The sequence below is a fragment of the Tamandua tetradactyla genome, chromosome 8, assembly GCF_023851605.1.
Source record: "Tamandua tetradactyla isolate mTamTet1 chromosome 8, mTamTet1.pri, whole genome shotgun sequence".
NCBI classification, from domain to species: domain Eukaryota; kingdom Metazoa; phylum Chordata; class Mammalia; order Pilosa; family Myrmecophagidae; genus Tamandua; species Tamandua tetradactyla.
In genome coordinates, this window is record NC_135334.1 from 124,182,508 (window position 1) to 124,200,446 (window position 17,939).

The following is a 17,939-nucleotide window of genomic DNA, read 5'->3' on the forward strand; positions in this document are numbered from 1 at the left end:
AGAGGGCTGGTTGGCGGGGTGGGGGCGGGGGGTGTGCAGGGCATGATACTTTTACCACAGTCAGTGTCCAGAGAAGCCCTGTCATCCAGGAGACAGCAAACTTCTAGGCCAGGCTCAAGGTCACACAGTTAGGATCACACAAATGGAGTTATGCACCAACATCTCCTTCCTTCAGCTAACTATTTACTGGGCATGCACTAACGTATGTAGGCCGGGCACCATGTCAGATATGGTGTGCACTGAAGAGTAAGAACAGCATGGGGTGTTTTCTTAGAGCTCGTACAGATATTGTTAGAAATAAAGGCAGTACTATTAGCTAGAGATTAAAAAAGAAAAGACAAAGGCAACCGCATGTACACCTAACTACATGTAGTAAGTGGTTACAACCTGCTGTTACACAACTGCTGATGTGCCCGAGGAGATTAGCAAGACCGCACCGCCATCCTCCTGCTTCCTACACATTTCCGGGACGCACGCAAGTCTTAGGGTTAAAAGGATATCCTGCATTAAAAAACTACCTGGAGACAAGACTCTAAGTCTTATTCCTATATATGGGTCACTAAACACATTCTCAAACTTGTGCCCCCAACTAGATGAGAGCTCCTCAGGGGTTGTGGTTATGGATGTTTGTCCGTTCAGGAACCAGCAACTTGAGCAGCCTCAGAGAGGCGGCTACAGTGTCCCTGCCATCGCCAAGAGGCAAGTCTGCAGAAATTCTTATCTTCTGTGGAGGTGCTGCCAGCCCTGCTCTGGGAGTGGATAAAGAGAAGAAAATTAGGCCTGCAGCAGTGAGCAAGAAGGGAGAGGGAGGATGTTCAGGAGAAAGGCAGAGCACCATCCTCTTATGTTTCTGCTTTGGCAGCAGAAGCAATAACGTCAGATATTACTTTAAGAATCAAATCATTATGAACAGGCAACTGTGAGAAATGTGGACCAGAGGCTGCCTGGCCTAACCTGACTCTTGATGGAACATGCAGAAGGAAGACAGGATGGAGGCCAACTGGGAAGAGCGGCGAGGTAGTGAACAACAAAGAGCTTTATTTCCAAAGTTTTCATTTCCTCAAAATTCTTAAAGCTTCTCTCCCTTTATGTCCTATCTTTCCCCCTCTGAAAACCACCTAACTCCAGGCTCAGCCGAGGGGCAGTAATCATGTAATGACCCACTTTCTCCCCAACTCCTGGATCCAGCTAATCAGACCGTAGGGTAGGGGTCTTAACCCAAAGGTAAGCAATCCACGGGCTGACCAGAAACCTAAGACCTATGACCTATACTTAAAACAGAAAGACAGCCCTGGCCAATCACGTTCCTCTACAGCTGTACTGAGCAATCAAGTAGCCAGAGCCACGTAGGCTTGTGGACAATGGGCTGGACTGTGGAGAACAGAGCAGTCCCATCGTCACAGAAAGCTCCAGTGGACAGTGCCGCTCCACAGAATCTGGAACTGGTTAGCAGGTCCAGTTAGCAGTAAAATCAGAAATGGAAAAGCTGCAATAACAAATAGTGTGCGTTAAGAGTACAAGCTGAAAAGGCTGTGACAAGAGATAACAAAGGTCATGTTACAACACAGATGAACCTTGAAAACATTACGCTAAGTGAAAGAGGCCAGTTACAAAAGGCCACATGTTGTATAATTCAATTTATGTGAAATGTCTATAGAGATGGAAAGTAGAATGGTGGTTCCTGAGGACAGGGACAGGAGAAGGGAGGGAGATGACTGCTACTGTGTACAAGGCTTCTTCTTGGGAGGGAAGAAAATGTTATGGAATGAGGTAGTGGTGATGGATGTACAGCTTTACGAATAGATTAAAAATTGCTGAATTGTACATTTTAGAGAGTAAATTTTACGGAATTTGAATTGTTTCTCAACTTGATGGATGCTGAGAGGGGGAGAGAAAAGCAAGTTGGAAGCCAGGCTGGATGTCAGGGCGGGTAGCAAAGCACAACCATGCTAGACAAATGTGAGGGGAAGAATGGGGAGCCAACATGATTAATGGACACAGTTTCTGTTTGGGGTGACAGGAAAGTTTGGGTAACGGATGGTGGTGAAGTTAGCACAATATTGTCAATGTAATTAGTATCACTGAACTGTATATTTAAAAGTAGTTAAAAATAATACCACAACAAAAATTCAAATTAAAAAATAAAACAAAAAACAAGAAGAGTAGAGGAGGAAGCACAAGCAAAGAGAGTCAGACCTTTGTCCTGGGGGCAAGAAAGAATTTCTAGGTCTGCCAGCTGCCGAATTCCTGATTACCTTATAGTCCAGGTCATAGGCATCCTTACAAGAAAACCCTTTCATATTTGATAGCTTGAGTGGGTATCTGTTCCTTGCAGCCAAACAGGCTGACAAATACTACCTTCAAATCTATTTAAAAACCATTCCAAAACCTTGCATTATTCACTGGCCTTCTCTCTCCCCTCCTTATTACCTGCTGACATCCATTTATTCATTATACAGAGAGAAAAAAATCTAATACTTACCAGTACTTTCACATTTCCCCAGGCATAAATACTCATTAAATCCCAAACTCCAGTCACCACCCAACCCTACAGATCCCTGGGTTCACTTACTGTGCTGTGGAAAAACTGGAACAGAAGTGTGTCCAAATAAAAAGGGCCCAGAAACACTGGTCTGGGTTACTTACCAGTTGTTCTCTTGTGAGAACAAGACAGGATGTGTGCACGCTGTAAAGGAAGTAATTTTCATTTGAGTAAAGGGATATCTTTCTGTCTCTTGGGGTGGTAGATACTAGAAAAAGCTATCAATAAAGGTTTAAGATTTGCCACCCAACAAAAGGACAGCTAACGATCTGCTTCTGAAGGTTTTCAGCCTCCTTCCCTGAGGTACAGAGATAATTTCTGGAGGCCTTATCTCTGCAATCATCTTTGATTATTAAAAAACCTCAAACGGTTTATCACTCACGAACTGTATTTCCCAAGCTTCTACTACGTGCAGACCCTATGTATCAGCGTGGGTGCACACAAGCAGACTGAGCACCACCTGCCCTGCAGTCAGTGGTGCTGAACAAGGGGAGGGACCAACTGCAATACTCTACAAATACTGTAACAGATATATAAAAGGTCTGTGAAAGAAGTGGTTTTACTTTATTGGGAGGGTGTGTGCGTGTGTGTGTAGGAGATTTAAGCTGAACAAGCAACTGGGAAAAATGCTATTCTATAGCATGAAGGTATAAACGCTAAGGGGTGACAAGGAAATGGTAAAGACCTAGAAGGGTGATAACAGAAGAGTGAAATAACCTTAGAGAGGTAGAAAAAGGACCTGAAAAAGTTGGGGGAGCATATAAAAAAGAGAAAATCTATCAGAAAAAAAAAGGGAAACATTACAAAATCTGGAAGAATAAAGAGGGAGGCTGGAGAGATCTTGTGAAGAACCTTCCATATTATACTGATGGACTTGGACTTCACGCCAAGATTTTAAAGAAAAAGAATGACAAGATATGTCTTTTCAAAAGACATCTGGCTAAAAAAAAAGACATTTGGCAATAATCTAGAGAACGAAATAAAGTGAGGAAACATGGGAGAAGAGGAGGTTCTCGCATTAACTGGCTCTTAAGAGAAGACGAGGGTCCAGCCTCTGACGACGCTGAGAAGCATGGGGGTAGGAGTCACTAGGACTTGGAGCTTACTCAACATGGGAGACGAGGAAGAAGCTATTGATAACAGATAGTTCAGGACAACGTCCTAGAGTTCAGGGACATTTAGGGGAATGCTATAGATCTGAGAATTAGAGAAGCAGATCAGTAGTCCCCTTAAACAATGAGAGAGCTAAAAGAAAAAAGTCTGAGACAAAAACCCCAGAAAATGTGATATTGTGAATTGTTGAGTGTATGTGTTGGGAAGGTTTGTGTTTCTTTCTTGTAATTTTTTTTTAATTAACAAAAAATTTAAAATTAAAAAAAAACAAAACAAACCCAGAAAACTAGGGTGCAAGCAAAGCAAGGAACCAGTGGCAGCTGAAAGAGATCAGAGTAGAAACAAGGACCAGAACTCAGGTCTCCAAACCTCCACCACCACCTCTTCTGCTATAAAGAAATTCTGAAATAAGATACATTGCTAGAACACATTCCCAGGCAAAATTACTTGAGAAAGAAAACACTTGCTGTTAAGTCTCCTGCTCAAGTAATGCAAGTGAGAAGAGGGGCTGAGACTCCAGAAAGAAATGGCAAGTACACACTATTCTCAAGAACTTTCTTCCCAGTTCCTTACTGTCTGAAGTGTTTTGGTATACACTGTTCATGAGAGTGGCCCAAAGACTTGCAATGAAGGGAAGAGCTGATGGCTCATCGAAACATCAGGCAGCCTGGTCTAGTGGGCAAAATAAAAAGAGGGTATCATTACACTGGAACTTGTAAACTCAACTGTCCTAAGTCAAGTCAGTTATAGCACCTCTTGTAAACCGGGTTCCTCATCTGTAGAATAGGGGCAATTGCGTGTGGCCAATTAGCTTCACATGGTTTTTGTAAAGATGGATCACTAAATCAGATGCAAATGCACTTGGAAAAAGTAACATTAACTCAACTCAGAATGACCTACATTAAGTCCATTAGTTCTCAAACTTTAGTGTGCATCAAAAGCATGCAGGACACTTGTTACAACACAGATTCTTGGGCCCAGTTTAGCATAACAATGTTTGGGAATGGGTCCAGGAATCTATTTTTATGTTCAAGTGCTTTCCATGCAGTGATACACAGTCCACACTTCATTGAACACTGTGTAGTCCAACCTCTTAAAAGATGAGAAAACAGGCTGAGGAAAAATGTGCCAAAGGGCTGAACACTAGACAATGGCAAAGCACACAGAGAAAGTGTTGCAATGAAAGATAATTTGAGCCACAACGTCCTATTTTTAGGGATCATATATCCTGGGACATGGGAATATTTATTACGTATAAAGTTTTCATGATGATATTCACTGTTATTTCACCTTTCATATACTGCTAATTTAAATTTTTAGCAGTAAAAAACCCTCATAAAAAGACATTTGAATTACCATTATTTTGGAAACTACAGAGAAGACATAGGATCCATTTCAAAAGAGCAAGCCAGCTAACTCTGGGGCCCCAAAGGATTCCACAAGGAGGTATGTATGCAGTATCTGCTATTATCAACACCTGTTACACTTAATTCCAGAGCAGACTGGTTTTCACATGCAGGCCTGAGCTTGCTGTAACACCTGTTATCTAGGAACTATTTTATCATTTAATACTGATGGCATTTGTTGAGGTTTCAAGAAACTGTGACACCTGGTTAAAGCAACTGAATTCAGGGGTTGGACATGCGCCCTTTCCCAAGAGGTTCCCTGTAGCAATAACCCAGGGCCGGGCTAATATTTTAGGCATGTGCAATGGCAGTGTCACATCTTACATGGTACTGAAGCTAACAAGGTCTCTCATTCCCACATTTGAAATTAATTTGGGAAAATGTCCACTCAAAATTAATTTAATTTTGTTTGTTGGGGGCCACCTGATGCTCCTGAAATCATGTGCCGAGTTCCATTTTCAATTATATTGGGGAAAAATCAAGGTCCAGGACTACAGGTGCATGTCAGTACAGAATGCTGAATATAGTACTACCCACACCCCGTCTACCAGTCTCTCCTGTGATATGAGCCTAAGAATTTGTTAAATAAAAACAAAACCCCCACTTTCTTCTCAAAGGATTATTTCAAATTGCATACCCAACCCAAAGCAATAATGCTGATAGTTTTTAAAAAATACACCTTGGAATCTATCATATAGGAAAATATTACAGCTTGAAGGGACTAGAACTAGCATACTGGGGCTGATGTTGCTGCTCTTATATCAAGGGCACCCTTATGTGAAGAACTTACTTAGAGCCCTGAGGAAACCAGCAGCAGTAATGAGACAGAATTAAACTGCAATTAAAAAAAAGACTTTGGCTTCCTCACCCAATTATTGATTCCCTCTTCTAATGAAAGAGACCAGTTCATCAAATAATAACACAGCCCAGTTCCTCTGCTTATGATAAAAATTAGACGACAAAAATACTTACACAGGACTGGAATTCAAAGAGCAATGGTCCACCATCATTTCCGGAAGGAAATCCAACTTAAACGCAGCCATCACCTCACTCTCCCCTTCAGAAGCCAATGACACACACTTGCTGCACTTGTCTGATCCACAAATACACAGAGCTTTGGCTTCCTGGGCCCCACAAAAAACACAAAGTGTAGAAAACAGGCACTCAGGGAAACCAGCAGTAAGTGCCACAGAAACAGGCAGGACTGGGGAAGGGAGAGGGAGTACTGGGTTAATAAGGGGATGTAACCATGTGAAGGGAGGCTCAGCCCAGCACACAATGAGAGTGCTGATGCACCAGGCTTGTTTTGTGTGGTTTTCCCTGGCGAAGCAGTACTAAGTGCACTGTCAGATAAATAGAGTGTCAGATCCATGAAGATAGCAGTGGCTAACAGAGCAGAAGAAACACAAACTTGTTTCACATCCTCCCAGCAAATCAATTTTTGAGGTCCCCCAAAGACAGAAACTACCTGTAGCAATTAGAAGTTCACTTCATGTGGTCAGAAAATATTTCTGGAAGGAAGAACTTGGGTTGTTAGCCTTGGTTTTAAACGTAGTTTTCATGGGCCAAAGACGGTGAGGAGCACAGTGCTTTGGTCCAAACTGACCTCGGGATAATCGCTTGAGGAGGCATGGCCATCAGAAGCAGGTCAGAGTTGAGCTGGTGAAGATCTGGCCACCAGAAACTTACCATTCATGTACAACTAACTGCCTGCACTGGACCAACCTTTCTAGTTTGATGCTGCTGAGAGCAAAGTATGCTAACACAGTTCTCCTCATCAGGGCGAACAACATTAAAACCCCCTGGTTCAGTGGCATTCATTAGGTGGCACAGGAAAAATTTCTTTACTAACCCTGAAACTTAATTTGCTAGAATATAAAATGGAAGACTAATATTCTGCCTCTTGATAAAGTACTAACAGTCTAGTTCTCTCTTTGACCCTTCTAAAGAAACATAAACAAAAGCAAACTAACAAAGAAAAGCCACCACAGTGATAATAATGAAGAACTGGGGCCTACCAGGGACAAAAACTCAAACGTGTAAACAAACAAACAAAAAACACCTCAAACATGTGCAGAAAGGACAGAGAAATGTAGGCCAAGTCTTAATTCTCTCTTTCCTTTTTCTTTAAACTGTTGCTAAAGTCAAGATTAATGAATGCACACACAAAACTCTATCCTGGGTGAGCAGTAGAGATGGATATGCTCAGCAGTCAGGGCAGATGTGGTGATCCTGTTGTAAGTTTAGCTCCACATCCCCCCAGAGAACAATGGTTGTATTTCAATATTTAGGTAGTGACTCGCAAACTCTATCTCTAAAGGCTCCCAAATTTCACAGGCCTCCTTTCCATTTTTATCATTAAGGTTGCCTTACCTCAAAGATCTCACCCAAGCTCAGCTCACAACACAGGCAACTCTGAAAAAAGAAGTTATATTCAGCCTGTAAAAAGGTAAACAAATAAACTCCTAAACATACAGAACTATTTAAAAGGGAAAAAAAAGATGGATGGACGAGGGGTGGAAGGGAGGAAGAGAGGAAGGCAGGAAAGGAGTGAGCAAGCAAGGGGGTAAGCAAGTACGTCCTGGCACAGGCCTAAAAGTTCCAGCCTGTGTAACAAAGGCTGACACCTGTTTGTGTCTGATCCAGACAGGTAGAAATCGTGTCTTCTGACTGATTTCTGTTTAACATTAAATTCTGACTAATGTTCAGACATAACTATCCAAAATCTATAACTATAACAGTAGCTCACTGCTTTTTCACTTCTGTCAGAGACCCTGGCTTATTTAACCTATCACTTTAGAGAAAGAAGCGGCAGGAGTTCTGCTCTGTCCCATTAAAGGAAGGAGCAAAAAACAGGTACAAGTGAGGACGACCATGCAGCTGGCACAGTGCACAGCTCATCAAACCCCGACTGTGGGCCAACGGTGCAAACCCTCACAGGGACTGGTTAGGGACTGGTTACATCTGTCCTCCATTCTCCTACGGCTCCTGGAGCTGGTCACATGACTCCTTCCTATCGAAAGCAACCTGGACCAAGGAGCAACTGTGGAGGTCAGTCAAAAACCAAACGAGATAACTCAAGGATTCCTTTTAAATACCAACAAATATCAAGAAACCCCGGTGGTTACTGTTGTGCTTATTCACTAACTGAGAATATATATGACTTCTAAATACATCTCTATTTTAATCTTATCTAAAACAAAGGAGTTTTTAAATGTGGGAGACTTAATACTGAGTTGCCAAGCACTGCCTAGTATATGAAAAGATGTACGATAATTTTTGCCAAGTCAAAAACTGAGAAACACTGATTTAGAGTAGTATTTTTAAGCCACTTTTTTCCCAGTCACATTTATAAAACAGTTAAAAGGGGAAGCACAGAGGGGAGGGCCCATACATTCTCTGTGCCTGCTCTGCTACTAAAAATCCTTTTTATAATTTATAAACCAACACTACTTTAAAAACCTACAAAATGGAAATGTAACATGAAGGACGGAATATCTCTTTAGGCAGGTCACAATAGTTATCTCAGTAGAATTAAACCCAACATGTATGTAAGAAAAGAGAGCACAGAAATTAATCACAAACGACCAAATCTTAGAAAAGGGTTAAAAGTTAAGTGATAGTAAAAAAAAAACTATGGGAATGCAAAAAATGTAGATATTAAAGGGAAATTAAAAGGAATCAAAAGCCCATTATTCACAGTAAAGTGTCCATAAGGTGTTTTTGGATTTCAAACTTCATAGACATTTCAGGCTTTTCTCAAAAGGAAATATCAGAAATAAAGAGATGCCAGGAGGGGTTATAACCAAGAAGGTCTTAACTTTCCCTCAGTCTCCTTTCATTCTCTGTCCTCTTACTCTGAATTTACTTTCATGGTTTCCTTTTCTTTCCCTGGTTGTCTCTATCGGTTTTCTTTGTCATAAATATTCTCCACTTCTTTTCTAAGGTCTTATTATTCTTTTTTTAACTTTTTTTTTTTTTTAAAGGGCAATACTTCAAAGTCTGATTATGTGAGAGCAGGCACAACCAGCCTGCTGTAACACAAGAACCAAATCATTAAAAATGATCAGGACAGATAAGGGAAACACTCAAGAGCACAACAAGCTCTGCCCTTAAAATATGAGAATAAAATAAATTCAACAGGAAAATATTACAAAATTGTGTTAGTAGACAGAAATCCTAGAACTCACACCATTTGTTTTACCAAAAAGGTGAAAGAGCAAAGAAAAGTCTGTCAATGACATAAGCAAATGTCAGACCGCCCGTGTTGACTGATGTAACCAGGGGATTCCTCATAGCCTGACTGTGTTTACAGAGCAATAATGTGGGATCCGATTATATGAGAGCAGGGGAGTTTAGAATTGTGTATTATAAACAATCTATGTCATGAAAAATTAACTTCAGTCTACATAAGGACACAAGAAGTCAAAAATCTAGGAAAAAGCCATAACCTCAGACCGTAAGTGGACTGGGTATTTTTACCCCAGAGCTGTTGGCAGTTAGGTAAACATAAGGGAAGTAGAAAAGAAGCAACTGATGTTACTGGAAGAGTAACTTAAAACATTATGGACAGAAATTTCACTTCTAAAACTGAGTCCTTCTAATAAAATTAGTGGGTCTCCTTGAGTTCCAGCACAGTACCTTGTATATGCAAGAATATGCTGCCACAAATTGATAATATCTCTGTGGCATTTTACTTTGTGGAAGTTCTTTTTTTTTTTTAACAGCAGAAATACAACAGTTAAGTAATTTAAAACAAACAAAAAACCTTTGTGGATTTTCATTAAGAGTCTAAATGTTGTGAGGCATTCAACTAGGTGAGGACAGTATGCTGAATGAAATGTCAGAAACAAAAAGACAAATATTATCATGCCTCACTCATATGGACTAACTATAATATACAAATTTGGAGAACTGAAGTTGAAAACATGAGTTATCAGGTTGAGGCCTATTGTAAAGGGTTCTAGACTGTAAACTCTTAAAGCAGTCACATCTATTTTGGAGTTGTAACTGTTAATTTCTAAATTTTGAGATACTGAGCTATTTTTGTTTATAACCTGGTCATTCCCAGAAACTTCAGGTATTTATGTGACACCTGAGACTCAGAGAAGCTATAAAAGTAGCAGTACCCCATTCAGCAACTGCTAAAAAGTAAAGCATGATATGGTCCTGTTTGTTTGTTTGTTTGTTTTTGCCATGGGCAGGCACCAGGAATTGAACCCAGTCTCTGGTATGGCAGGTGAGAACTCTACCTGCTGAGCCACCGTGGCCCGCCCAGTATGGTCCATATTGTAAAACTTCTGTGTGAGACCAAAGGGACAGACGTCTATTTGGTGCAAAATTTATATTTTGGATAGCACAGTATCTAATTTAACTTTACGGTTAGTTTATTTGAACACCATAATTATATAGAATCTTGAATAGTGCATGGGATCTTGTTGGTTTGTACAGGTTAGTATGATGCCCCACTATATACCAGAATAATTTGGGCAGAGAATAAAAAACTGGGGAAATATTCAACTTCCCCATTTGGGGAATTCTTGATATTCTTGCAAGCAATGGGGACAATCAATTCAATAGGCCGAGCCCTTAATCTTGGGGTTCGACCCCATGAAACTTATTCCTGGAAAGATGAAGCTAAACCGACTTAAATTATGCCGAAGAGTCACTCCCAGAGCACCTCTTTTGTTGCTCAGATGTGGTCTCTCTCTAAACCAATTCAGTAGGTGAACCCACTGTTCACAGAGGACAACATGGGACAGAAGTCCTGGGGTGAGCCAGGACTTGGAATCATGGGAACGAGAAAGTGTGCTTGGCCAAAAGGGGGTAGAGATGAGAAGAAATAAAGTTTCAGTAGCTGAGAGATTTCAAACAGACTCAGGAGGTTATCCTGGAAGTTACTCTTATGCATTATATAGATATCTCTTTTTAGTTTACGGTATATTGGAACGGCTGGAAGGAATTACCTGAAATGGCTGAGTTGTGTTCCAGTAGCCTTAATTCTTGAAGATGACTACATAATTATATAGCTTTTACAATGTTACTGTGTGATTGTGAAAAACTTGTTTCTGAAGCTCCTTTATCCAGGGTATGGACAGATGAATAAAAAAAAAAAAGGGAAAAAGGGGGGTTATGGGATAAAAAAATTGTATAGATTGAAATACTCATGGTCAATGAGAGGGAGGGGTAAGGGGTATGGGATGCATGAGATCTTATTTCTTTTTCTAGAGTGATGCAAATATTCTAAAAATGATCACAGTGATGAATACAACTATGTGATGTTATTGTGAGCCACTGACTGTATATGGTGGATGGACTATATGTATTTGAAGATTTCTCAATAAAAATATTAAATAAATAAAGGAGTCTAAATGAAGTAAATACGTCTGAACTTGAGATGGGAAAGGTCTGCTTAAAGTAAAGGACTAGAAATACAGTAAAATTTTTTCTATTTCAAATCTAAAAGCACTAAGTTTAGTAACTGGTGTGTGCAATATACAGTATACTGAGAGGACATGATAAGGCCAAAGGAAGGAAAGCCATCACCTTTTTTGGGAAGCTAGAAAGTCTTCCTCACTATCCTTAATCACTACTATTTCTTCCCCAATCAGTGCTAATGTGAAGGACTAGCAGAAAAACGCTCTTCTGTGATTAGTGCGCTCAGCAAAAGCTAAGGCCAGAGCCCTCAACTTGGAGTTTCTACTGCTAACCTTGACTTAGCAAACTGTTCTGACAAATTGTGACCACTCTTCAAGTCAGTCATATTTTCAGATCCCTAACTAGTTTTAGAACATAATCTTAGTTGTTAACAATAAACCATAAATTTAAAACTTATTTACGCTCCAGCGCTGATTTTAAAAATCAGTATTTGAACAAAGTATGGTTCCAAGAAGATAATACTGTATGTGGAATCCACTAAGTTCATCCCCATCTTTGCTCTAGCTTAGCAGGGACTTCACCAGTGAGGCAGAGCGGGGGAAACAAAGCCAGCAGGGCAGCCATTGTACGTACAGTGTTGCTCCCAAACCCCACCCCCTCTCCCAACACACCCCCTCCCACGCACACACTCTCACTCCCACCGCAGCTAGTTCCAGTGAGATAAGACTGCCTTGGTAAATAGCTAAGGGGAAAGAGGGGAAAGAGAACAAGGAAGTGTTTCTATCCTCCTAGTTTTGGACATTTTGCAAGTTATATTCCATAATGTAGAAAGAAGTCATCACCTTTTAAAGGCAACTTTGCACATCTGCACAACAGGTCTCATGCAAGGTTAAACAGAAGCCCATGGAACACATCCATCCAGCACTTAGCCCATACCTGTAGCTTTACACCTCCCTCTGGACTATGTCTTCACTCTAAAAAACCAAGGAAAGAAAAATGAGTGTGTCATGCCTACAAGTCTCATGGTTCCACATATGCAGATTCCTTCCAAAGAAAAGCCCCTTCATCACCATGGCAGAAGACAAAAACACAAAAGAACTCCTCTCTCCCCAGCTGTTAAAGTACACAAAAGGTCACATTTAATATCTCAACACTAACTTAAAAACAGCATCAACTTATAAGATGGAGAACTAAAATACAAGAATGTTAAAAAAAAAAAAAGTCTTGCCCCAAAATGTCACAACAAATAAAATGATGACTAGGACTCCTGGGGTTGAATTTCTGCACATCCAGGTCACTAAAACAATCATTTTTAGCATCTCTTTCTGGATAAGAGACTATGAAAATGCTAAAGGCTGCATAATTCTTTTGGCAATTAAGGATCATGTTATTAATGTGGAGAGGCCATGTTATTTCCCCAAAGTAGTCTTCCTGAGCACACAGGGGCCGGGCACGAAACCCTTCAAAGTCAATCAAGTCCCTGCCTTGGTAAAGGCATCTCAGCGGCCCTAGGGCAGTGGTGAGCCACAGAAACCAAAAAAAAAACAGAAAATGGGGAAGTTAATCGAAGGAAAAAGCAAAAAGAACCACAAAACCAATTCGTTTTATTTTTAACATTATCGAACAAACTTGCAAGCAAAGATTGATTATAAAGCTACCCAAATTCTTACAAAACTTTCATTTACAACTCATGCCAGCTGTATTTCAGTCTGGCCCAGGCAACAGAGAGAAATCTGCCGAAAGCCACCCAAGATGACGCCTACACTGGAAAGGGGCAGAAGAATTCGGAAAGACAGACCCAGACCCAGAACTAACTAATAAGATACTACCCTCTGCCTATCCTCTCTGCAGGTAAAGTTTCTTGATCAATACATAATAGGTGTTACAAGTATTTGATCTGACTTTTCACATGGATCTAATTAGTTTCCAATTTTGCTAATGAAATACTGATACTTCTAATAATTTTAATCAAGGGAAAGTCAATAGTAACAAAAAACTTCTAGAAATAAAATTTAAATCAGCACTTTGCTAATATCTTTAGACCAATTATTTAATTTTCAAGGTCCAATGTTGGTCAAGTAAATCACCAATTTCCAGCTCATTCTTATTTAATATTAAAAAAACTGAGTTAGTTATTAAATTAAACCATAGTCAAGAACACAAAGCATTTGGGGTTTGCCTTGGCATCTCCAAAACAAATGTTCTTTTTGTTAAAATATTAAAGAACACCACCAAACATTATGTTTCAATTTGAAATAAGCTAGGCTTCATATCACCTTGGATTTTTAAAATTTGTTCACAAGTAACTCAAATACTGAAAAGTATCTTTAAAGGACAGGGGTTGGCTGCAGAGCAGAATACAAATGTAGATTTTTTTAATCTACTTCTGATAATTATGAGACATCAGCTCAGCTATTAATACTTTTTTATAATAATCAGGTTTTTTTTTTGCATTAAGTAGCAAACTGAATTTCTTAGCAGCAATTCAGATTTCCAAAGACCTTCAAACAGAATCAAGAAAATTCATTTCTCTAGTACAAAGCATAGGTACTGGGATGGTATAAATTGTTATATAATAAATAAACCAAGGTAAATTATTAGAAATGAGCTGGGACTGGGTCTGGTCGGCTGGGCTGAAGAGGATATTGGGTTTCAGTGTCGCTCCTTTCTGATAAAGTAACTTACAATGGAGCACTGCAGAAGAACAGAAGAGCCCAACCTGAGAGGTGGGTAAGTCCCGGCTCCAGCCCTGCCTTTTACTAGTTATGGCCATTTAGGTGAATCACTTCAATTCCTGTGATCCTTGGCGTTGTCTTCTGTAAGACCAGGAAAATAATACCTATCCACTTCACTGGGGAGCAGTGAGATACTTGTGAAAGCATCTTGGGAAAAAAGCCAACATCACACATACCCTGAAAAGCAAAAGCAATTAATGATGAATGCATTAAAGCATTAAATTAATTCATTTAATGTATTAATGCATTAAAACCTAGAAATTTCTTCTATTCAATATGTGATGCAGAAACTAACACTCTAAATAAAAATTTTGAGAACACTCTTACATAATTCTATCATTTTTGATATTATTGCTATCTGCAGATTATCTAATGGCTGTAAGTGCAAAACTGGCTTTAACACTTTGAGTATATTGTGAAATCGTGAGAAATTCCATTATTTTGGTTGTCTGTTGAATGGGATTCTCAAGAGTTTAATTTGTGCCCACACAACCTTGAAATTTAAGATGAAAAAGGTAAAGCAGGATGTGATGGTTACGTGTTAACTTGGCTAGGTTATGGTATCCAGTTGTTTGGACAAGCAAGCACTGGCTTGACTGTTACTGTGAAGATATTCTATGGATTTAATTCACCAGTATTTGACTGCATCTATGGCTGATTGCATCTACAATCGACTGAGGAGACTGCCTTAACAATAAGAGAAGTCTCATTCAATTAGCCGAAAACTTACTTAAAAGAAGTGATGATTTCAGCAGTCAGAAGGGAGAATTTTCATCTCTACTTCAGTCAATCAGCTTGTGGCCTGCCCTATAGAATTTGGACTTGTCCACCCCCACAGTCACGTAAGTCAATTCGTATTAAAAAATCTCACATATATACACACATATATATGAGGTCTATATATATTTATAATAATATATATAAATATATATATAACTTCCTGTTGGTTCTGTTTCCCTGGAGAACCCTAATACACACGTGTTAATCTAGATGTTAGGGATTTTTCCACATCAAATATTGTCATGGTCTTTTTCTTCTTGAAAATAGAAATATAAGCCATGCTAATAATATTCAGGGTTAAGATAGCATGCTTTAGCTCAAAATATATCATGAATCAAGGTAACTTTCCAATGACCAATATTAATCTAAACCAATTTTAAAAATGGTTTGATTTAATTTTGTCTTTAAGAAAGATAAAATAAAAAAGAAAGATAAACTAGATCAGCCAATAGACCCTCTTACTGGGTCTTTAAAGGAAAGGAGAACTCGCTTCCCTCACTACTTTTCTATTGTTATAGTCTTGGGGAAAAGGAACAAATGAAGACCTGATCTTGCTCTGATGGTTGTGGGCTGGGCAAGAACACTCTGTGACATCTGGTCTCTGAATATCTACCAGGGCTGCTGCAGCTGACATCACACCTTGGGAAAGATGCATGTGACCCAATTCAAACAGGCCTCTCTCCAGGACAGGAAAGATGAGAACCAGATTAAAAATATTACCATATTCACAGTAAGTCATGTCTACTCAGAGGGGAAGGAAGTCTGAACTGCAAACCTCAACCCTGTGGCTCAACCCTTTGCTGAGTAGGGGAGGCAAGAGAATAGACACTAATCCAGTTTCATCTTTTCCCCTTTTTCCCACACCATCATCACTTCTTTTTATAAGTGCCTTGTATAAAAGAGTGCTTAAAATGGTGAACTATGCAGGTGGGCTAGGAAGAACTGAAAGGGTTGACCCAAAAGCATTCTGTAATACCAACATTGTTTTCTGTGCATCAGGTATACTATAAATTAGAGAAAGAAAAAAAAAGTATAGCATTATAAGATAGAGTTACTCCTTAGCAAAAATGGTAATGTGCCATACTAATAATCTCTACAACCTAACATTTGAACCAACTTCTTAGGTTCTAGTCAAGGAGTACACTGATAAATGAGTGGGAAGGGCTTTTAAATATTTCACTGTGTTTCTGTTTTAGAAGGTTTCTATAGCCTTGCTACATTAAAATAACGAAGACACACAAAAAGATGAAAACTTGACCTATGTAGCTGACCCACTGTTAGAAGTTGAGAGGAATGGTCACAACTGCAAAGACGTTGGCAGTGAATTGAAAACATAATTGGTGGGCTAGGCGGATAATGCCATTAGAAACAGAAGAGGTATGCCCTCCTAACAATTAAAAAACATTTTTTCTTAAACTTCTAAAGCATTTACCTGGACCTGCCTAGATCATCAAAAGTTACTAAGAGGAAAATAATCTACATTTACTAAATTCACAACACTGTATTTCATTCCATTCTGTATCTTATATAATTTAAGGTGGGGGCTAGTCTCAGGATTCAGACACTAAGGAAGGTAATTTGCAGGAGCTCTCTCAGCAGGTACTGCGGATGCAAGTCTAACCCAAGAGCCCATGTGCTTTCCACCCACGTGCTGCACAGACGCTCTAGAGAAATGGGACCATCCTCTAGGAGGTACAAACTTTTACTGAGACAGTGTATCTTGAGAAGGCTCTGGAGTAACAGCTACCTTGGAGGGTCACAAGCAAGTTAAATATTTCTATTTGTTAGCTTTGTTCTGGAAGATATAAAGAGCAAAGAAAAAGCCAGAGAACCATGGTTCCAAAAAGTGTTCTGCTAAACAGTGTGAAAAATGCTACTGTACATAAAGGTTTTTATGGGCATCACCTCTTTTATCCTCTGAGGCCAGATTCAGACTGCATGCTAGTCAGGATCTTTAGTCTACAAAGAGCTTTGGAGGCCTGGGGTTATAAGAAAGGCCAATGCATAAAAGAGTGAAGGACACGTATCTAGGTCTCAGAGAACTTGGCAGAAGCCCTTTGCTCGCTAAGGAACACCCTAATTGCCTAGTCAAGAGAAAGAGAAAAATGAATTATTAAAAAAAAAAAGCTCTACAAAAGTAGGATACTAATCACTCTATCCCAAGTTACCCAAAGACTTTTACTTTTTTTTTTTTTTTTACATGGGCAGGCACCGGAAATTGAACCTGGGTCTCTGGCATGGCAGGCAAGAACTCTGCCTGCTGAGCTGCCAAGGCCCACCCTACCCAAAGACTTTTAAAAAGAAAACTTAAACAGAAAAAAAAGGGTCAGCACAGTATTCCTTTTGTCACTTGGCAGAGCAGGATAATGCACAGCCCAATACCCAAGAAGGTATTTTCTTAAAAAGCTTTGTCTTATTAAAAAAAAAGCTTTGTCTTCCAATTTTACTTTTCCTACATCCTGTTGCCTATTCTATGTGAAAAGAGAAATGCTCTGGAAAGAGGGGAACTGAGTAGGAAGTAAGTTTTAAGTTTGCATTCCTTTACATCTTTCATTTCTGTAAGAAACCTAAAATGCATAAGCTCTATGAGGAAACCTCAAGTACGATTATCCCATACTCCTTGGCAGCTCCACAGAAGTCTGTTTAGATTAACATTATCTCAACCTTTCGCCATCACCATGCAGAGGACGAGAAGTTAAAGGCAATTCCAAAGAGGGTAAAAAAAAGAGTCAAGAAAAAAAAAAGGAGCACCAAAAAGGTGTGTGTGGGAGGGCGGGGGCAGGTGACAGAAGAGTGAAGGGCAAGCCAGCTCTGAAGGAAACAGGCAGTATTATCTGCTTATGATATATTGGAATGTTCAAAATATGCCCTCATTTGCAGCTTTTTAAAATTGTACTTGGCAACTTAACGGTCCAGGGACTACCAAAGGCAAACTACGTATCCCACAATTTCCCCGAGGAAAGATAAATAATCTGGAAAGAATCT

At 39.7% G+C, this 17,939-nt stretch overlaps 1 protein-coding gene across 12 annotated transcripts in view; it reads right to left on the minus strand.

The window, feature by feature from the left end:
- The window catches only part of CELF1 (CUGBP Elav-like family member 1), an 80,886-nt gene that overhangs the window by 21,607 nt on the left and 41,340 nt on the right, over positions 1 to 17,939 (minus strand). For 9 of the 12 annotated variants that reach the window (XM_077114627.1, XM_077114626.1, XM_077114623.1 and 6 more), the window contains exons 2-4: positions 12,376 to 12,413; positions 7,435 to 7,476; positions 6,034 to 6,185 (exon numbers count right to left, since the gene is read on the minus strand). The exons of 1 other annotated variant lie outside the window; for it this stretch is intronic. In XM_077114627.1, coding sequence (XP_076970742.1) covers positions 6,034 to 6,104 — 71 coding nt within the window. In that variant the 5' untranslated portion in view covers positions 6,105 to 6,185; positions 7,435 to 7,476; positions 12,376 to 12,413. The remainder of the gene's footprint in view (positions 1 to 6,033; positions 6,186 to 7,434; positions 7,477 to 12,375; positions 12,414 to 17,939) is intronic. 2 more of the 12 variants (XM_077114628.1, XM_077114630.1) reach the window with 2 other exon arrangements.